General features: G+C 46.9%; 1 protein-coding gene across 3 annotated transcripts in view; it reads right to left on the bottom strand.

Moving 5' to 3' along the window:
• Positions 1-14,673: 14,673 nt before the first annotated feature.
• Positions 14,674-23,108, bottom strand: part of C4H1orf198 (chromosome 4 C1orf198 homolog) — a 76,631-nt gene continuing 68,196 nt past the window's right edge. For all 3 annotated transcript variants that reach the window (XM_063917931.1, XM_063917933.1, XM_063917932.1), the window contains one exon: positions 14,674-17,006. In XM_063917931.1, coding sequence (XP_063774001.1) covers positions 16,950-17,006 — 57 coding nt within the window. In that variant the 3' untranslated portion in view covers positions 14,674-16,949. The remainder of the gene's footprint in view (positions 17,007-23,108) is intronic.

The following is a 23,108-nucleotide window of genomic DNA, read 5'->3' as shown; positions in this document are numbered from 1 at the left end:
TCCTGAAGCAGTGTAAATGGATTTGAGCGCAGTGTCAATCCATCAGCCGGTTCTTTTAACGGGGTAGATCCAGGGACAGGTAAAACCACCTTTTTAGACACCTGGAGACAGAGGCGTCAACAATGGGTGGATTTTCCCATTTTTCCTATCTTCCTCAGGGAAGGGAAAAGCAACCAGAACCCTTTTTGGGATCTGGAGTTTTTTCTCCGAGTCTTTCCAGGATTTTTCAAATGTAGCGTTTAATTCTTTAGACACAGGGAAGGTTAGCATGGCTTTCTTATTGTCCGTGAAGTAAGCCTCCTCAACCTGCTCAGGTGTGGTGTCATTAATGATTAACACATCTCTAATGGCCTCAATCATGAGCTGCACCCCCTTAGCAAGGGATGCCGCCCCCCTCAGCATATCCCCATGACCGTCTGCAGTATCAGAATCGGTATCAGTGTCATCTTGCATAAATTTGGCAAGTGCACGTTTATGTGGGAACATGCTAGGGGATTTTGCAGGAATAGGGACAGAGCCTGACCAAACTGCCATAGACTTCTTCAACACCTGATTTTCAGTCTCAGTATTAGCTACCCTAGTAGAGATCTGAGAGATCATTCCTTTGATAGAAGTTAACCACTCAGGTTCAACAATAGGGACCTGAGACAAAGCATCACAATCCTGTGTACATGGAATGGATCCCTCCTGAGAGGAAACATCTTCTGCAGCGTATGACACAGAGTCCCTAGACATGGCTATGTGAGATATTAAACGCCCACACACACACAGGGAAATGTCAGACACAGTTTCCCTCCAAGTATGCCACAGAGAGACACAGAGATTGGAGCCAACGCACACAGCGCTTTTTGAGGTAGAACTAATGAAAGTACCAGCGCTGTCTGTGTACCTTAATAGACTACACAGACTTTACACATCCTCCCCCCTTCTACATCCCCCTGGTACCGCACAGGACAGCTGGAGTTGCTTGGATGGACAGCTCTCCCTGTCAGTGTTTGTTGTACAGGAACTGCAGGCAGAAAATGGCGCTGAACGCTGCTGGGTCCGCTCTGAGAAGCTCCACCCCCCCCCCCCCCCCCCAACATCACGCTGCTTCCCGCTCTTCATTATATTATATTGGCCTGAGGATTTCTGCTGGCAGCGATCCGGGGACCCTGACAGGCTTGCTGACCAGCGTAGGGTATAGGCGCTGGCTCAGGGCACCCCTCACAGCGCTGCACAGTTAGTACTGCGCTCCCTACCCTGTTGCTGCCATCTTCACACCGGCTCCCTTGCCAGGGGAGCCGGTGACTCTTTCGCCACCGAAGTCTTCTGGTTCTGTAAGGGGGTGGCGGCATGCTGCGGGAGTGAGCAGTCGCCTAGAGCGGCTAACAATCAGCGCCCTCAGGAGCTCAGTGTCCTGTCAGCGGAGATAGTGGCTCAGACCCCGCAGGGCGGACACTACTCCCCCCCCCTTAGTCCCACAAAGCAGGGAGGCTGTTGCCAGCAGCCTCCCTGTAAAATAATAAACTCTAAGAAAACATACCAGAGAAACTCTGGAGAGCTCCCCTAGCTGTGACCGGCTCCTCTGGGCACATTTTCTAAACTGAGTCTGGTAGGAGGGGCATGGAGGGAGGAGCCAGCCCGCATTCTCAAACTCTTAAAGTGCCAATGATGTAGGGAAGACATACTGTGACAGTGAGCAGTAGGAACAACAACACTTATATTGCACATGGATTTTATAGCACCAACACACCAATTTCAAAGCCCAATCTAAGCAGTCAAATGTAATGATATTCACTGGCAAAAAGCAGGTCATACCAGTGAGATATAACAGAAAACCAAAGCTGAGCACAACCAAATTCTGAATATGCCAGACTTTAATAAAATTTTATTGTTTACAATATAAAATATGACAAAAAATTCATAACAATAAAAACAAAAAAATACAACATATGGAGATAAGAGTACCCGGACAGCACCGTGTCTGCTCCTAGGTCACAGTAACAGAGGGGGGAATTCAGAGTTGATCGCAGCAGCAAATTTATTAGCAGTTGGGCAAAACTATGGGGGTAACTCCAAGTTGATCGCAGCAGGAAATTTTTCAGCAATTGGGCAAAACCATGTGCACTGCAGGGGAGGCAGATATAACATGTGCAGAGAGAGTTAGATTTGGGTGGGGTGTGTTCAATCTAATTTGCAGTATAAAAATAAAGCAGCCAGTATATACCCTGCACAGAAACAAAATAACCCACCTATATCTAACTCTCTCTGCAAATGATATATCTGCCCCCCCTGCAGTGCACATGGTTTTGCCCAATTGCTAAAAAATTTCCTGCTGCGATCAACTTGGAATTACCCCCTATGTTCACTGCAGGTGTGGCAGATATAACATTTGCAGAGAGTTAGACTTGGGTTGGTTATTAGGTTTCTGTGCAGGGTAAATACTGGCTGCTTTATCTTTACACTGCAATTTCGATTTCAGACTAGACACACCCCACCCAAATCTAAAGGGCCCTACAGACATGCCGATCCGCCGCCGAGCTGCCCAACGGCGGATACGGCCGACGGGCGACCCGGCGGCGGGGGGCAGTGACGGGGGGGAGTGACGTTTCTTCACTCCCCCCGTCACGCGGCTCCATTGAAGTGCAGGCAAATATGGACGAGATCGTCCATATTGGCCTGCATGTACAGCCGACGGGGGACCAGCGATGAACGAGCGCGGGGCCGCGCATCGTTCATCGCTGGAGTCTCCACACTGAAAGATATGAACGAGTTCTCGTTCATTTATGAACAAGATCGTTCATATCTTTCAACCAAATCGGCATGTGTGTAGGGCCTATAACTCTCTCTGCACGTTACACCTGCCCCTCCCTGCAGTACACGTTATATCTGCCCTACCTGCAGTGCACATGGGGGGTAATTCCAAGTTGATCGCAGCAGGAATTCTGTTAGCAATTGGGCAAAATCATGTGCACTGCAGGGGAGGCAGATATAAGATGTGCAGAGAGAGTTAGATTTGGGTGGGGTGTGTTCAATCTGCAATCTAATTTGCAGTGTAAAAATAAAGCAGCCAGTATTTACCATGCACAGAAATAAAATAACCCACCCAAATCTAACTCTCTCTGCAAATGTTATATCTGCCCCCCCTGCAGTGCACATGGTTTTGCCCAACTGCTAAAAAATTTCCTGCTGCGATCAACTTGGAATTACCCCATGGTTTTGCCCAACTGCTAACATATTTGCTGCTGCAATCAACTCTGAATTAGGTCCAGAAACCAGCGGAAGAGGAGCTCTAGGTGATCTCCTATATATTAGCCCTGTGACTCTGTGCCTGCATTTCTAACGCTGGGTGGAGTCACAGCGGTGGGCGGAGTCACAGAGCCCGCTCACCACATGTGTAGCAAGTCTCTGCTCCTCCTCCCCCCCCCCCCCCCCCCCGCCATCAGCCACTCCGACTCCCCGGCCGCGGTGCAGAGCGAACAACAACTGCTGCCACAGGCATAGACATTAGGAGGGACGGGTGGCGCAGGAGAAGGCTTTCATAGCCCTCCCTGCCCCGCGTACACAGACCCACCGCCTCCTCCACGCACATCCAGCTGTCCGCTCTCCTGCTGTGACAGGAGGCGAGTGCTGCAGTGACGTCATCTCCTGCAGCACTCGCCTCCTGTCACAGAGAATAGCCGGCACACACACTCCAGTCTCCGGGGGCTGCCAGCATTTACAGGCTAGCTGGAAACACCCCCGGTGCGAGAGAGAACATACCCGTGAGGCCACGCCCCTTTTGCATTAGGCCACACCCCTTTCATCCACCGAGCAGGGGGGGAATGTGTGTAATAGTAGCACAGACTGCCTCTGAACACAGTACTGTTTACCAGCCTGCAGCAGCCGCCCACAGCCCCAACGGTGAGTCCCTCCGGCCATCCTACCCACTGTATCTATGTCTGGTCACCACTTTGCAAATGTCTCCGCTAATGGTGTCCACCCTCTCCACTACTTCCCCCCCCCTCTCTTCATCAGCTTCCTCACTGGGGACCCTCCCTACCGCCCCGCATCTCTCTGTCCCCTCCCTACCGCCCCACATCTCTCTATCCCCTCCCTAACGCCCCGCATCTCTCTGTCCCCTCCCTACCGCCCCACATCTCTCTATCCCCTCCCTACCGCCCGCGTCTCTCTATCCCCTCCCTACCGCCCCGCGTCTCTGCGTCCCCTCCATACCGCCCCGCGTCTGTGTCCCCTCCCTACCGCCCCACGTCTCTGTATCCCCTCCTCCCTACGCCTCTGTATCCCCACCCTACCGCCCCGCTTCTCTCTATCCCCTCCCTACCGCACCACGTCTCTGTATCCCCTCCCTACCGCCCCACGTCTCTCTATCCCCTCCGTACCGCCCGCATCTCTGTGTCCCCTCCCTACCGCCCCACGTCTCTGTATCCCCTCCTCCCTACGCCTCTGTATCTCCACCCTACCTCGCCCTTTCATTGTGCAATATTTAACCACTCACAAAACTAGGAATGCAGGTAATACTGCATATAATAAATATATTGAACGGCGTACAGGGGTTAAGGGGGCGTAGCCCCTTACGACGGTGTGAAGAGCGCCCGTAGGGCGCGATGAAGCACCTAGTTATGTAATATTATTCCTCCTTCCAGAGGTCTCCAATGGCTGACACTGGCAAAGGAATCTTTATTGACCACACATTAACACATGGCAACATAAAACAATACAGAAAATATCTATACAAAAATAATACAAGCTACTGTAAGTAAAAGCATTTCTTCAGATGGGAGAGGAGTCTCTGTGTGGGTGTAGGGTGCATCTGGGGCATTTAAAACTAACAACCGAGCACCAATTTACACAATCACTCAATCTTCATGGCTAGTAATATACTCTTTATATGTCTTTATTATGAGACAGGGGCTGATTTTCAGTCGCACACTGCTGCAGCCGCTTCAGTGTCTTTGGGGTCTATTTACCAAGCCTTAAGGTGGGTACACACTATTAGATATATCTGCAGATCAATTGATCTGCAGATATATCTATGTACGGATCGGGCAGTGTGCTGTGCATACACACTGCCCGATCCGTCGGGGGACTGACGTCATGAACTGGGCGGGCAGGCGCTCGCGCCCGCCCAGTTCACCTGTCAATCACCGCCGGCCGCCGCAGCATGTGTACGGGCGGTCGGACGACCGGCCCGTACACACACAGCGACGGGCCAATATATCTGTAGATATATTGGCCGTCGGCTGTGCTGCGCGGCCGACGCGATACGTCTGTGAACGACGGAGTTCACAGACGTATCGCCCGTACACACTGGCCGACGGTCCCGCGATGTATCGGCCGTTCAAGAGAACGGCCGATACATCGACCAGTGTGTACGGCCTTTAGACAGAGATAAAGTACCAGCCAATCAGCTCCTGGCTGCCATGTTACAGGCTGTGTTTGAAAAATGACAGTTAGCAGCTGGTTGGCTGGTACTTTATCTCCATCCACTATATCTCTGTCCAAGGTTTAGCAAATAGACCCCATTATCCGTAATTGCATCTGCAAGACCCCATTATCCGTAATTGCATCTGTAACTTTGGGTCTAATTCAGCTTCAGTTGCAAAATCGTGTCATTATTGGCAGACAGCGCATGTGCTGTGAATGCATTGTGCATGCGCAAAGGCTAAATTGCTATTGCAATTTAGTGAAATGCGATCGCAATTTGATTGACAGGTAGTGACCATTTGTGGGTGTAAAATGGCGATTGTATGGAGTGGTTAGAAAAATGCAGGTGAATCATGGGTGTTTTCAGGGCACGTATCTGACATCAGTTGCAAAGGATTGCGACTAAAACCATTGTGCCCGGTGTGACTGGATTATCATTATTCTGAGTAGCCCTGGGTCAACCACAGTTGTCGATGATACTCGATTTCTGCGTATGCATCTCAATTTTGCGATTGCATCGGTGGGCGTCTTTTACCTTTCTGGGCGGCTCTTCACATGCGATATTTAGCAGAAGCAGGACTGAGAATATATATAAGACAAATCTGTTCACTTATAAAACAAGTGTCGCAGGTCGGTCATTTTTTGGCCAAAATGGACAGGTTACAGACTCAACACACAGCCTTACTATTGCAGCCACCAATCTGTAGTTCTGTAACACGTATATATACATCTCAAAGTTTAATTGTGCATGTATACATAATTAATATAATGAATATTACAGTAATAGTTGGGTTTACAAAATGTGATAATTCAAACCAAAGAGACAATGGAATACCACCAACACCATATCATGATTTAAGGCAATTGCATATGTATACATATAAATAGTTAAATAGCATTTTTTTTTTAAAGAAATGCCTATAAAGTGTCAGCGCTATCTAGAGAATTATGACTATGTTCATAAAACAGCTCTATAGGGTAGAATTAATTGATGGCTGTTAAGTGCCTACAGGTACGATCAGACAAACACATTTCATGGGTAGTAATACTGTAGTGCTAATTTTCATTCAAACAGCGGGGTTCCCAATCATGGTCCTTAAGGCATGCTAACAGTCCAGGTGTTAAGTATAGCCATATTTAAATGGGTATGGGAGTCAGGGTCGACACCACTTAGGTCGACACCCATTGGTCGACACTAGAAATAGGTCGATACTGCCATTAGGTCGACATCAACAAGGTAGACACGAAAAAAGTTGACATGAAGTTTTTATGTTTTTTTGGTGTCGTTTCTCCGTCAAGTGACCGGGAACCCCAATTAGTGCACCACGTCCCCTTGCATGGCGGGCAAACTGCGGGGAAGGTTACAGTTCCCAATCGTAGTCCACGTGGATCGTAAAATATGAAAAAGTCCACAAAAAAAGTGAAAACTCATGTCGACATTTTTCCATGTCCTATTTCCACCTATTTCTAGTGTCAACCTATCCATTGTCGACCAATGGGTGTCGACCTAAAGTCCGGATACCATTTAAACACAGGTGGTTTAATTAGTACCTCGGTTATTTGGCTTAACAATATGTGCTCGAGCATATTACTACAACCTGGACTGTTAAGTGTCCCTTTAGGGCTGAGTTTGGGAAAAACTGCCACAGAGGCACAAGGAAAACTTAGCAATGCTGGGCTGCTGTATTGTAACTTGATGTACAAAGCTGAATATCACAGCGACACATCTGCTCACTTATTAATGTTTATCAGTTAAACTGATAAATAACTGCTCATGTTACACAAACTTACTATACTTACTGAAGTCAGGTTTAAACTAATCTACTGAATTAAGTTTTCTTACATCAGAAACACTAGCACAAACAGTGCAAAACTGGTAAAGAAAATGTATCTAAAAACATTACAAATTAAATTCTAGAAACATTTTCCTTAGAGGCCACTCTAAAGCTGGGTACACACTAGACAATTTTTTTAAACGATTTGGCCAATTCCGACAGATCGGAACGACAAATTGTTCAAATCGTCCAGTGTGTATGCACTACTTGCTCGCTCCTGTGGTTGTAAGCGACGTCTTCTGGTCGTACCTGCATGCAGCAAAATCTGATAATGTCTTAAACCACAGCATACTCCTGGATGTGGCCACTGACGATATCTTTGCAAGATTGCACTACGTGTTTGCACTATCCCGTTTGTCCGGGAATGCAAGGAAAATCGTTGATGACATTGGATCATTTGCTGGTCGTCTAACGTGTATAAGTAATCTTATGCAATAAAATATCAATGGCTTTGCTACTGTAAGCCAGTGTGCAATATAGAAATTACTTAAGCGGTGAATTAAATAAAACTATCCCAAAAAACTCTTCTGTCTGAACCAATACAATGTATACAGGGGGATCCCTGAATATGACTATAGGCATAAAAAGACAGTTACAACATTTTATGATAACAAAAATTATGTACATATGCCCATTACTGCTGCCAACTAACATGTTTTCATTTATCTGATAAAATAATAAGATTTTACTCACCGGTAAATCTATTTCTCGTAGTCCGTAGTGGATGCTGGGAACTCCGTAAGGACCATGAGGAATAGACGGGCTCCGCAGGAGACTGGGCACTCTAAAAGAAAGATTAGGTACTATCTGGTGTGCACTGGCTCCTCCCTCTATGCCCCTCCTCCAGACCTCAGTTAGGATACTGTGCCTGGAAGAGCTGACACAATAAGGAAGGATTTTGAATCCCGGGTAAGACTCATACCAGCCACACCAATCACACCGTATAACTCGTGATACTATACCCAGTTAACAGTATGAAATATAACCGAGTCTCTCAACAGATGGCTCACAATTACCCTTTAGTTAGGCAATAACTATATACAAGTATTGCAGACAATCCGCACTTGGGATGGGCGCCCAGCATCCACTACGGACTACGAGAAATAGATTTACCGGTGAGTAAAATCTTATTTTCTCTGACGTCCTAGTGGATGCTGGGAACTCCGTAAGGACCATGGGGATTATACCAAAGCTCCCAAACGGGCGGGAGAGTGCGGATGACTCTGCAGCACCGAATGAGAGAACTCAAGGTCCTCCTCAGCCAGGGTATCAAATTTGTAGAATTTAGCAAACGTGTTTGCCCCTGACCAAGTTGCAGCTCAGCAAAGTTGTAAAGCCGAGACCCCTCGGGCAGCCGCCCAAGAAGAGCCCACGTTCCTCGTGGAATGGGCTTTTACTGATTTAGGATGCGGCAATCCAGCCGCAGAATGCGCCAGCTGAATTGTGCTACAAATACAGCGAGCAATAGTCTGCTTAGAAGAAGGAGCACCTAGTTTTTTGGGTGCATACAGGATAAAAAGCGAGTCAGTTTTCCTGACTCCAGCCGTCCTGGAAACATAAATTTTCAAGGCCCTGACTACGTCCAGTAACTTGGAATCTTCCAAGTCCCTAGTAGCCCCAGGCACTACAATAGGTTGGTTCAAGTGAAAAGCTGATACCACCTTAGGGAGAAACTGGGGACGAGTCCTCAATTCTGCCCTATCCATATGGAAAATCAGATAAGGGCTTTTACATGACAAAGCCGCCAATTCTGACACACGCCTGGCCGAAGCCAAGGCCAATAACATGACCACTTTCCACGTGAGATAATTCAGATCCACAGTTTTAAGTGGCTCAAACCAATGTGATTTCAGGAAACTCAACACCACGTTGAGATCCCAAGGTGCCACAGGAGGCACAAAAGGGGGCTGAATATGTAGCACTCCCTTTACAAATGTCTGAACTTCAGGTATTAAAGCCAGTTCTTACTGGAAGAAAATCGACAGAGCCGAAATCTGGACCTTAATGGAACCCAATTTTAGGCCCATAGTCACTCCCGACTGTAGGAAGTGCAGAAAAACGACCCAGCTGAAATTCCTCTGTAGGGGCCTTCCTGGCCTCACACCACGCAACATATTTTCGCCAAATACGGTGATAATGGTTTGCGGTTACTTCTTTCCTGGCTTTTATCAGCGTAGGAATGACTTCCTCCGGAATGCCCTTTTCCTTTAGGATCCGGAATTCAACCGCCATGCCGTCAAACGCAGCCGCGGTAAGTCTTGGAACAGACAGGGCCCCTGCTGTAGCAGATCCTGTCTGAGCGGTAGAGGCCATGGGTCCTCTGATATCATTTCTTGAAGTTCTGGGTACCAAGCTCTTCTTGGCCAATCCGGAACCATGAGTATCGTTCTTACTCCTCGCCTTCTTATTCTCAGTACCTTTGGTATGAGAGGCAGAGGAGGGAACACATAAACCGACTGGTACACCCACGGTGTCACTAGAGCGTCCACAGCTATCGCCTGAGGGTCCCTTGACCTGGCGCAATATCTCTTTAGCTTTTTGTTGAGGCGGGACGCCATCATGTGCACCTGCGGCCTTTCCCAACGGTTTACCAACAGTTGGAAGACTTCTGGATGAAGTCCCCACTCTCCCGGGTGTAGGTCGCGTCTGCTGAGGAAGTCTGCTTCCCAGTTGTCCACTCCCGGAATGTACACTGCTGACAGTGCTAAGACGTGATTTTCCGCCCATCGGAGAATCCTTGTGGCTTCTGCCATCGCCATCCTGCTTCTTGTGCCGCCCTGTCGGTTTACATGGGCGACTGCCGTGATGTTGTCTGATTGGATCAGTACCGGCTGGTTTTGAAGCAGGGGCCTTGCCTGACTTAGGGCATTGTAAATGGCCCTCAGTTCCAGAATATTTATGTGTAGGGACGACTCCTGACTTGACCAAAGTCCTTGGAAATTTCTTCCCTGTGTGACTGCCCCCCAGCCTCGAAGGCTGGCATCCGTGGTCACCAGGACCCAGTCCTGTATGCCGAATCTGCGGCCCTCTAGAAGAAGAGCACTCTGCAGCCACCACAGCAGAGACACCCTGGTCTTGGAGACAGGGTTATCAGCCGATGCATCTGAAGATGCGATCCCGACCACTTGTCCAAGAGGTCCCACTGAAAGGTTCTTGCATGGAACCTGCCGAATGGAATTGCTTCGTATGAAGCTACCATTTTTCCGAGGATTCTTGTGCAGTGATGCACCGACACCTGTTTTGGTTTCAGGAGGTCTCTGACTAGAGATGACAGCTCCTTGGCTTTCTCCTGCGGGAGAAACACTTTTTTCTGTTCTGTGTCCAGAACCATCCCCAGGAACAGTAGGCGTGTGGAAGGAACCAGCTGTGGAATGTTTAGAATCCATCCGTGCTGTTGTAGCACTTCCCGAGATAGTGCTATTCCGACCAACAACTGCTCCTTGGACCTCGCCCTTATAAGGAGAACGTCCAAGTACGGGATAATTAAAACTCCCTTTTTTCGAAGGAGTATCATCATTTCTGCCACTACCTTGGTAAACACCCTCGGTGCCGTGGACAGTCTAAACGGCAGTGTCTGGAATTGGTAATGGCAATCCTGTACCACAAATCTGAGGTACTCTTGGTGAGGATGGTAAATGGGGACATGTATGTCCAGGGATACCATGTAATCCCCCTCGTCCAGGCTTGCAATAACCGCCCTGAGCGATTCCATCTTGAACTTGAATTTTTTTATGTACGTGTTCAAGGATTTCAAATTTAAAATGGGTCTCACCGAACCGTACGGTTTCGGTACCACAAACAGTGTGGAATAGTAACCCCCTCCTTGTTGAAGTAGGGGCACCTTGACTATCACCTGCTGGGAATACAGCTTGTGAATTGCCTCTAGCACAGCCTCCCTGCCCGAGGAAGTTGTCGGCAAGGCAGATTTGAGGAAAACGGCGAGGGGGAGACATCTCGAATTCCAGCTTGTACCCCAGAGATACTACTTGAAGGATCCAGGGATCCTGTGAGCGAGCCCACTGATCGCTGACATTTTTGAGGCGGCCCCCCACCGTACTTGGCTACGCCTGTGGAGCCCCCGCGTCATGCGGTGGGCTCAGAGGAAGCGGGGAAAGAATTTTGATTCTGGGAACTGGCTGACTGGAGCAGCTTTTTCCCTCTTCCCTTGTCTCTGTGCAGAAAGGAAGCGCCTTTGACCCGCTTGCTTTTCTGAAGCCGAAAGGACTGTACCTGATAATACAGTGCTTTCTTAGGCTGTGAGGAAACCTGAGGTAAAAATTTTTCTTTCCAGCTGTTGCTGTGGATACGAGGTCCCAGAGACCATCCCCAAACAATTCCTCACCCTTATAAGGCAGATCTATGTGCCTTTTAAAGTCAGCATCACCTGTCCAGTGTCGGGTCTCTAATACCCTCCTGACAGAATGGACATTACATTAATTCTGGATGCCAGCCGGTAAAATATCCCTCTGTGCATCCTTCATATATAAGACGACGTCTTTAATATGCTCTTATGTTAGCAAACTAGTATCCCTGTTTTACAGGGTCACAGACCACGCTGCAGCAGCAATATCTGCAGGTCTCAGTCTAGTACTTGAGTGTGTAAATACAGACTTCAGGATAGCCTCCTGCTTTTTATCAACAGGTACCTTCAAAGTGGCCGTATCCTAAAACGGCAGTGCCACCTTTTTTGACAAACGTGTGAGCGCCTTATCCACCCTAGGGGATATCTCCTAGCGTAACTTATCCTCTGGCGGGAAAGGGTACGCCAACAGTAACTTTTTAGAAATTACCAGTTTCTTATCGGGGGAACCCACGCTTTTTCACACACTTCATTCACTCATCTGATGGGGGAACAAAACACTGGCTGCTTTTTCTCCCCAAACATAAAACCCTTTTTTAGTGGTACTTGGGTTAATGTCAGAAATGTGTAACACATTTTTTATTGCCGGGATCAAGTCACGGATGTTCCTAGTGGATTGTGTATATGTCTCAACCTCGTCGACACTGGAGTCAGACTCCGTGTCGACATCTGTGTCTGCCATCTGAGGGAGCGGGCGTTTTTGAGCCCCTGATGGCCTTTGAGACGCCTGGGCAGGCGCGGGCTGAAAAGCCGGCTGTCCCATAGCTGTTACGTCATCCAGCCTTTTATGTAAGGAGTTGACACAGTCGGTTAATACCTTCCACCTATCCATTCACTCTGGTGTCGGCCCCACAGGGGGCGACATCACATTTATCGGCATCTGCTCCGTCACCACATAAGCCTCCTCATCAAAACATGTCGACACAGCCGTACCGACACACCGCACACACACAGGGAATGCTCTGACTGAGGACAGGACCCCACAAAGCCCTTTGGGGAGACAGAGAGAGAGTATGCCAGCACACACCAGAGCGCTATATAATGTGGGGATTAACACTATAACTGAGTGAATTTTCCCCAATAGCTGCTTGTATATACAATATTTCGCCTAAATTTAGTGCCCCCCCTCTCTTTTTAACCCTTTGAGCCTGAAAACTACAGGGGAGAGCCTGGGGAGCTGTCTTCCAGCTGCACTGTGAAGATAAAATGGCGCCAGTGTGCTGAGGGAGATAGCTCCGCCCCTTTTTCGCGGACTTTTCTCCCGCTTTTTTATGGATTCTGGCAGGGGTATTTATCACATATATAGCCTCTGGGGCTATATATTGTGATTATTTTGCCAGCCAAGGTGTTTATATTGCCCTCAGGGCGCCCCCCCTCAGCGCCCTGCACCCATCAGTGACCGGAGTGTGAGGTGTGCATGAGGAGCAATGGCGCACAGCTGCAGTGCTGTGCGCTACCTTGTTGAAGACAGAAGTCTTCTGCCGCCGATTTTCCGGAACACTTCTTGCTTCTGGCTCTGTAAGGGGGCCGGTGGCGCGGCTCCAGGAACGAACACCAAGGTCGGGTCCTGCGGTCGATCCCTCTGGAGCTAATGGTGTCCAGTAGCCTAAGAAGCCCAAACTACCACCAGTTAGGTAGGTTCGCTTCTTCTCCCCTTAGTCCATCGCTGCAGTGAGCCTGTTGCCAGCAGGTATCACTGTAAAATAAAAAACCTAAAATATACTTTCTTTCTAGGAGCTCAGGAGAGCCCCTAGTGTGCATCCAGCTCGGCCGGGCACAGAAATCTAACTGAGGTCTGGAGGAGGGGCATAGAGGGAGGAGCCAGTGCACACCAGATAGTACCTAATCTTTCTTTTAGAGTGCCCAGTCTCCTGCGGAGCCCGTCTATTCCCCATGGTCCTTACGGAGTTCCCAGCATCCACTAGGACGTCAGAGAAATACATATATACTGTATACCAACGCTAAGTGGTGTCGAGCAATCATTACAGCAATGATTGTTATGATAACCATGATGTTACAGTAGATAATCATCTATTTTAAGTAGAGATGAGTGAGGGTTGGAGAACAAGGCCACATGAATATTTCCAGAAATGTAGGCTCTTGCATATAATTTATATATGAGCCAAAACACACCAGAGCTGAGATTTCCATGAAGATGACCTGTTGCCTCTGAAAGATTGACCTGGGAAGATCCAAGCCAAAACTGAACCAGTCATCTCTAACTGTAAGATATGGTGTTGGAAATGTGTCTACTTTAAACAAAAAGCAAAAATGTACCACCTGGTAGACCTAGTACATTTACTACAGGACCCATCATTGGGATTCCAGGCTAAGCAAAGCCAAGCAGCATGTTTGAAATGCGGAAAATGTGAATTTATCACCTTAGTTTGCCAAATGCAGTGATATGTCGGAACTGTACAATACTGTGTTATCAGAATACAATATAAGAGTATTTCATGAAGTATATAATTTTTAATCACAGTGGGCCCTTTTCATTACACTGGTGGGCCTTACATACCTGAGTTTGGCACGGGCTGGCTCCATTAATGCGAGTGATGCCACCTCTTGGACAATTATTATAATAAAAAAGCAAGTCTCAAAATATAAGGTAGGTCCTTTGAACCCTGGTATATTTTGTAGGACATTTCTCCCAGAAGCAACTATTATGAATGAGAAGATTGGATGGGGGGGTCAGAACCACATTTAAATGACTCAGACAATTCTACCACACCAGTTTTCTACTAATATAACTTTGCATGTAGTCCGCTGCTACCAGAAATCCTTTTCAAGGGCTTCATAATATGACCTGACTGATAATAAGCTTCTGTTATGTAGTGCAACCAAGCACATCATGCACTGTAATGACTTGGAGGAGCATGGTATGTCTACTAACCAAGGTGAAAACTGCATTACTACTTTTAAATTGACAAGAATTTAAATATATACACTACAGAAATTTTGAGGACGACTCCTTAAAACATTAGTCTGTCCCTGGAAATTAGGGACACTTGGCAAGAATGCAACCCTTCATAATCCAGTATGTCATGAGTTATATCAATGAAGAAAATGTAACAGAATGAAATTTCACTTTAATGCTCATTGTCCAATACATTAAAGATGGAAGATTCATGTCTTGCCACTATACAATGTGGGCTCAAAAAGAATAAATAAATAATGTTAAATAAAAGAATTCCACCATAGTTTTCTAAAAGTACAAAGGAGAAAACTACACAAGAGATTTTAAATCTATCTCTGCAATCAAATCTCAAGATGTTGTGCTACTTTGTGTGATTAATCACCTGAGATTGATGTCTATGAAATCTTATTACATGGGTCAAATGGCATTTCTTGCCCGCAGAAATTTGCAGTGAGGGATTAATTGCTCAGCCCTTTCTATTAAATTCCCACGCTACACAAAAGGAGATAGTTGTTCAATAACAAGGCCATAGGTAACAAGTTAATGGCCTGCAATGAAGCTACTTAAAATCACTTATGTAGTTCAGACCTTACAGTAACATTTTAGGTTACAGTAACCAGCTGGATCTATTCATCTCAATGGGCAGTGTAAACTTAAGTATTCATTTTATGATTCTATTACCATATGGCAGATCTATAAACATAGTCAGGCCTTAATGTTATCACCATTCTGTCTCACGGTTAATCTATATATACAAGGGTGATTCAATAAGTACGGTAACAAGACCTCTCATGTGTAATGTTCTCGATTTAATTCTAATTTCCCGCCAGGTCAGAGCAAGTAGACCACTGCTTCCCCTCACTGCCATTAGACTGGTCATCACATCAGTCATACAAGATGGCGGGGTTGACGGAAACATAGTCAAACATTGAGGTGTGTAGTGTCATAACATTTCTGTGTATAAAGGATACATGAGCAGCTGAAAATTATCGCCAACTTGTCGAGGTGTAAGGTGATCACATCATGTCATAGAAACAGGCGTGGGTACTAGACCATCCTCCCTACAGTCCTGACCTGGCACAGAGTGATTTTGACCATTGAAGAAGCACCTGGGTGGAAGGCGTTTCGCAACCAACGGCAAGCTGTTATGTCCTGGTTTCAGTTGTCTGACACCGATTTCTTCTATGCCAGGTTGATGCCTTGTTTAACCATTGGAACAAATGCTTAAACAAGTTTTTGTGGAAAAATAATCTGTACTAAGGTCATACAGTTGATAAAATGTACAGATGGAGCCACGCTAATCGTGGCTCCATCTGTGCCTGGGCATGCTTTCCCGGGCGCGCACGTGTCCATGACTCGCACGCGCCCCATTCACTTGAATGGGAGCGTCTTTGCGCTCCCGGTGTGACTAGGTGGATGGATTGCCTAGTCATGCCGGGAACGTTGCTATGCGATGGAGCCGCATCAGATGAGCGCGGCTCCATCTTTATATGTACAAGTTAAATAGATTTACATAATGAGAGGTCTTGTTGCTTTATATATTGAAGCACCCTAGTATAAGACAGCTATACAAAAAGCGCTGCTCTAAATACTAAGGGTATAATGTGATAGCTTGTGAGATGCAGGCTGTTTGGGAATTCCTGCAAGTCTGCCCGTATTTTTAAAGTAGCAATTATTTACAAGGCAAAACCGACCTGGCTTTGCCTTGTAAATGATTGCAGCTTTAAAAAGTGGTGTTTTTTTTTTTTTGCCCTGACATATGTAAGAGGAGAAATTATTTTAAGGGTTTTTTACCCACGGTTTTTAATGTTTTGTTTTTCTTTTGTACCAGTACATTACATTTTATATTAACTTTTTGAAGTATTAGTCTTTAAATAACTTTTTTTTTGTATGTAACATTTGCCTTTTAAAGGATGCCTAACAAGGATGAACCTAGTTATCTGGCTGGGATGCTGTTAAAAAGAGCCACCTGGCTTAATGCAATTTTCCAATCAGATATGGGATGGCTTAAGTCACACACCACACAAAACAAGTCCAATTCTAATAATACCAGGTACCAAGCGTCTGCTGTAATAGGCATTTTGCTTTTGTTTTTAGTGTCTCTTCATGACTTATAGTAAAATGCCAGAAAGTTCAAAAACTATTTCTTACACATTGCTGGAAAAAGGGTATTTTAGCATGTAAATAGTTAAGGCACCTTTTAAAAAAAAGAAGAAAAAAAAAAAAAGCGTAACATAACCAATACAATACATAAGAGTTCAACTAACAAATACATCACTATAGTATATAAAATGATACATATACTTATACGAAAAGCTGTCTATGAAGGCAGGAGTTTGCAGTTTACATCAAACCTAGCTCAAAACCAACTCATAAAGAAAACAATTTGCACTTCTCCAACAGATCTGGACGCCAATGTAGATTCTTGTTACCAGTTGTCAAGAAAATCAAATCCAGTCTTCAAGAGCACACTGCTAGTGTTTATCTGTAAAGGAAGGTGGAGAAAATCTAATGTTACCATTGTAGATAAATATACTGTACAGTGAGGGACAATAAAGCTGTTCAGTGGTTGAATGTGGAAAACTCCAGGGGGTATATTTACTAAGCTCCCGGTTTTGACCGAGTTGGGGTTTTCTAATCAAAGTGTCATCTCGGGAATTTACTAAACTCAAATCTCGGCAGTGATGAGGGCATTCTTATTTTTTTTTAAGGCAAAGAAAAAAAATACGAATGAATACACCATCGCTCAAACACGCCTGTTATTTTATACAACTCGGTAATTTACTAAAAATTCAAATTCACAATCACTGCCGGCAATAGCCAAACACTGCCGTGAAAAAATACAAATCGTAAAAAAAAGCAGTTTTCAAATAAACCTGCTTTTTTTTTTACCGTGTTCTGATAGGCATGCACGGATCCATGAGATCCGTGCATGTTTATCAGTAGGAAAGGGTGTGAAATAGTTAAAAATCAGGAAAAAAAATTGTGTGGGGTCCCCCCTCCTAAGCATAACAAGCCTCGGGCTCTTTGAGCCGGTCCTGGTTGTAAAAATATGGGGAAAATATTGACAGGGGTTCCCCAATATTTTAACAACCAGCACCGGGCTCTGCGCCGGGTCCTGGTGCAAAAAATACAGGGGACAAAAGACGTAGGGGTCCCCCGTATTTTTAACACCAGCACCGGGCTCCACTAGTCAGAGAGATAATGCCACAATGGGGGGACACTTTTATATTGGTCCCTGCGGCCCTGGCATTAAATCACCAACTAGTCACCCCTGGCCGGGGTACCCTGAAGAAGTGGGGACCCCTTAAATCAAGGGGTCCCCCCGTTCCAGCCACCCAAGAACCAGGGGTGAAGCCCGAGGCTGTCCCATCCCCCCCCCCCCCCCATCCAAGGGCGGTGGATGGGAGGCTGATAGCCTTTTGTGTAAAAAAAAATATTGTTTTTTGTAGCAGAACTACAAGTCTCAGCAAGCCTCCCCCGCAAGCTGGTACTTGGAGGACCACAAGTACCAGCATGCGGGGGGGAAACGGGCCCGCTGGTACCTGTAGTTCTACTACAAAAAAATACCCAAATAAAAACAAAACACACACACCTTGAAAGTAACATTTTATTAAACATACATGCACACTTACGTACATACATACTTACCTATGTTGACACGATGCAGTCGGTCCTCTTCTCCAGTAGAATCCAGGGGTAGATCGGTCCTCTTCTTAACAGTTATAATCCAGGGACTTGGTAAAATAAAAAAATGGAATACCCGATCCACGCACTGAAAGGGGATCCATGTTTACACATGGATGCCCTTTCACCGACTGGCGGGACCCCCCGTGACTGCTGTCAAAGAGGGTCCCTTCAGCCAATCAGGAAGCGCCACGTCATGGCACTCTCCTGATTGGCTGTGCGCTCCTGAACTGTCAGTCAGGCTGGGCACTGCAGATACAATGTAGCGCAGCGGCGCTACATTATATCCAATGGTGGGAACTTTGCGGTCTGCTGTAGACCGTGAGGTTAAGTGGGGTCACTCTTGTGGTTGGCCCCACTTAACCTCACGGTCTACCGCAGACCCTCTTTGATAGCAGTCACGGGGGGTCCCGCCAGTCGGGGGAAAGGGGATCCATGTGTAAACATGGATCCCCTTTCAGTGTGTGGATCGGGTATTCCGTTTTTTTATTTTACCAAGTCCCTGAATTATAACTGTTAAGAAGAGGACCGATCTACCAAGGATTCTTTGTAAGTATAATTTTATTTACAGGTACCCCTGGATTCTACTGGAGAAGAGGACCGACTGCTTCGTGTCAACATAGGTAAGTATGTATGTATGTATGTATGTAAGTGTGTATGTATGTTTAATAAAATTTTACTTTCACGGTGTGTGTGTTTTGTTTTTATTTGGGGTTTTTTTGTAGTAGAACTTCAAGTAACAGCGGGCCCGTTCCCCCCCCCGCATGCTGGTACTTGTGGTTCTCCAAATCCCAGCTTGTGGGGGAGGCTTGCTGGGACTTGTAGTTCTGCCACAAAAAATAAGAATTTACTTACCGATAATTCTATTTCTCGTAGTCCGTAGTGGATGCTGGGAACTCCGTAAGGACCATGGGGAATAGCGGCTCCGCAGGAGACAGGGCACATCTAAAGAAAGCTTTAGGATCACCTGGTGTGCACTGGCTCCTCCCCCTATGACCCTCCTCCAAGCCTCAGTTAGGATACTGTGCCCGGACGAGCGTACACAATAAGGAAGGATTTTGAATCCCGGGTAAGACTCATACCAGCCACACCAATCACACTGTACAACTTGTGATCTGAACCCAGTTAACAGCATGATAATAGAGAAGCCTCTACAAAAGATGGCTCACTACAACAATAACCCGAATTTTTTGGTAACAATAATTATGTACCAGTATTGCAGACAATCCGCACTTGGGATGGGCGCCCAGCATCCACTACGGACTACGAGAAATAGAATTATCGGTAAGTAAATTCTTATTTTCTCTGACGTCCTAGTGGATGCTGGGAACTCCGTAAGGACCATGGGGATTATACCAAAGCTCCCAAACGGGCGGGAGAGTGCGGATGACTCTGCAGCACCGAATGAGAGAACTCCAGGTCCTCCTCAGCCAGGGTATCAAATTTGTAGAAGTTTACAAACGTATTTGCTCCTGACCAAGTAACTGCTCGGCAAAGTTGTAAAGCCGAGACCCCTCGGGCAGCTGCCCAAGATGAGCCCACCTTCCTTGTGGAGTGGGCATTTTAAGATTTTTGGCTGTGGCAGGCCTGCCACAGAATGTGCAAGCTGAATTGTACTACAAATCCAACAAGCAATCGTCTGCTTAGAAGCAGGAGCACCCAGTTTTTTTTGGGTGCATACAGGATAAACAGCGAGTCAGATTTTCTGACTCCAGCCGTCCTGGAAACATATATTTTCAGGGCCCTGACCACGTCAAGCAACTTGGAATCCTCCAAGTCCTTAGTAGCCGCAGGTACCACAATAGGTTGCTTCATGTGAAATGCAGAAACCACCTTAGGTAGAAATTGAGGACAAGTCCTCAATTCTGCCCTGTCAGAATGAATATTAAATAAGGGCTTTTATATGATAAAGCCGCCCGTTCTGACACACGCCTGGCTGAAGCCAGGGCTAACAGCATCGTCACCTTCCATGTGAGATATTTTAAGTCCACAGTGGTGAGTGGTTCAAACCAATGTGACTTTAGGAAACTCAACACAACATTGAGATCCCAAGGTGCCACTGGAGGCACAAAAGGAGGCTGTATATGCAGTACCCCTTTTACAAATGTCTGAACTTCAGGCACTGAAGCCAGTTCCTTTTGGAAGAAAATCGACAGGGCCGAAATTTGAACCTTAATGGACCCTCATTTTAGGCCCATAGACAGTCCTGTTTGCAGGAAATGGAGGAAACGACCCAGTTGAAATTCCTCTGTAGGGCCTTCTTGGCCTCCCACCACGCAACATATTTTCGCCAATGCGGTGATAATGTTTTGCGGTTACGTCCTTCCTGGCCTTGACCAGGGTAGGGATGACTTCATCTGGAATGCCTTTTTCCTTCAGGATCCGGCGTTCAACCGCCAAGCCGTCAAACGCAGCCGCGGTAAGTCTTGGAACAGACAAGGCCCCTGCTGGAGCAGGTCCTTTCTTAGAGGTAGAGGCCACGGTTCGTCCGTGAGCATCTCTTGAAGTTCCGGATACCAAGTCCTTCTTGGCCAATCCGGAACCACGAGTATAGATCTTACTCCTCTCCTTCTTATGATTCTCAGTACTTTTGGTATGAGAGGCAGAGGAGGGAACACATACACTGACTGGTACACCCACGGTGTTACCAGAGCGTCCACCGCTATTGCCTGAGGGTCCCCTGACCTGGCGCAATATCTGTCTAGTTTTTTGTTTAGACGGGACGCCATTATGTCCACCTTTGGTTTTTCCCAACGGTTTACAATCAGGTGGAAGACTTCTGGGTGAAGTCCCCACTCTCCCGGGTGAAGGTCGTGTCTGCTGAGGAAGTCTGCTTCCCAGTTGTCCACTCCCGGAATGAACACTGCTGACAGTGCTATCACATGATTCTCCGCCCAGCGAAGAATCCTTGCAGCTTCTGCCATTGCCCCCCTGCTTCCCGTGCCGCCCTGTCTGTTTACGTGGGCGACTGACGTGATGTTGTCCGATTGGATCAATACCGCCTGACCCTGAAGCAGGGGTTTCGCTTGACTTAGGGCATTGTAAATGGCCCTTAGTTCCAGAATGTTTATATGAAGAGATGTCTCCAGGCTTGACCATAAGCCCTGGAAATTCCTTCCCTGTGTGACTGCTCCCCAGCCTCGCAGGCTGGCATCCGTGGCCACCAGGACCCAGTCCCGAATGCCGAATCTGCGGCCCTCTAGAAGATGAGCACTCTGCAACCACCACAGGAGGGATACCCTTGTCCCCGGTGACAGGGTTATCCGCTGAAGCATCTGAAGATGCGACCCGGACCATTTGTCCAGTAGGTTCCACTGGAAAGTCTTGCGTGGAATCTGCCGAATGGGATTGCTTCGTAGGAAGCCACCATTTTTACCCAGAACCCTTGTGCATTGATGCACTGAGACTTGGTTCGGTTTTAGGAGGTTCCTGACTAGCTCGGATAACTCCCTGGCTTTCTCCTCCGGGAGAAACACCTTCTTTCTGGACTGTGTCCAGGATCATCCCTAGGAACAGAAGACAAGTCGTCGGAACCAGCTGCGATTTTGGAATATTGAGAATCCAATCGTGCTGCCGCAACACTACCTGATATAGTGTTACACCGATCTCCAACTGTTCCCTGGATCTTACCCTTATCAGGGAATCGTCCAAGTAACGGATAACTAAAATTCCCTTCCTTCGAAGGAATATCATCATTACGGTCATTACTTCAGTAAAGACCCGGGGTGCCGTGGACCATCCCTACGGCAGCGTCCGAACTGATAGTGACAGTTCTGTACCATAACCTGAAATACCCTTGGTGAGAAGGGTAAATTTTGACATGAAGGTAAGCATCCTTGATGTCCCGAGACATCATGTAGTCCCCCTTCTTCCAGGTTTGCAATCACTGCTCTGAGTGACTCAATTTTGAATTTGAACCTCTGTATGCAAGTGTTCAAAGATTTTAGATTTTAGATTTTAAAATCGGTCTCACTGAGCCGTCTGGCTTCGGTACCACAATAGTGTGGAATAATACCCCGTTCCCTGTTGCAGGAGGGGTACCTTGATTATCACCTGCTGGGAATACAGTTTGTGAATGGTTTCCAAAACTGCCTCCCTGTCAGCGGGAGACGTCGGTAAAACAGACCTTTGGAAACGGCGAGGGGGATACGTCTCGAATTCCAATTTGTACCCCTGAAATATTACCAGAAGGATCCAGGGGTCTACTTGCGAGTGAGCCCACTGCGCACTGAAATTCATTGAGAACGGGACCCCACCGTGCCTGAACTTGTAAAGCCCTAGCGTCATACTGAGGGCTTGGCAGAGGCGGAAAAGAGTTTCTGTTCCTTGGAACTGGCTGATCTCTGCAGCCATTTTCCTCTCCCTCTGTCACGAGCAGAAAAGAGGATCCCTTTTGTCCGCTTGCCAACCAGGCCTGCGCCTGATAATACGGCGTCTTATTTTGAGAGGCGACCTGGGGTACATCCCCTCTTTTAAGGCAATACTTCCAAATGCCGTTTGGAATCCGCATCACCTGACCACTTTACTGGTATAATTGGACAACGCACTTATACTTGATGCCAGTCGGCAAATATTCCGCTGTGCATCATGCATATATAGAAATGCATCTTTTAATTGCTCTATAGGCAATAATATACTGTCCTTATCTAGGATATCATATTTCCAGTCAGGGAATCCGACCACGCCAACCCAGCACTGCACATCCAGGCTGAGGCGATTGCTGGTCGCAGTATAACACCAGTATGTGTGTAAATACATTTTAGGATACCCTCCTGCTTTCTATCAGCAGGATCCTTAAGGGCGGCCATCTCAAGAGAGGGTAGAGCCCTTGTTCTTACAAGCGTGTGAGCGCCTTATCCCCCCTAGGGGGTGTTTCCCAACGCACCCTAACCTCTGGCGG

The sequence above is a fragment of the Pseudophryne corroboree genome, chromosome 4, assembly GCF_028390025.1.
Source record: "Pseudophryne corroboree isolate aPseCor3 chromosome 4, aPseCor3.hap2, whole genome shotgun sequence".
Classification (NCBI taxonomy): domain Eukaryota; kingdom Metazoa; phylum Chordata; class Amphibia; order Anura; family Myobatrachidae; genus Pseudophryne; species Pseudophryne corroboree.
The sequence above is the reverse complement of the archived record's forward strand: the minus strand, read 5'-3'. Positions and strand labels throughout refer to the sequence as shown.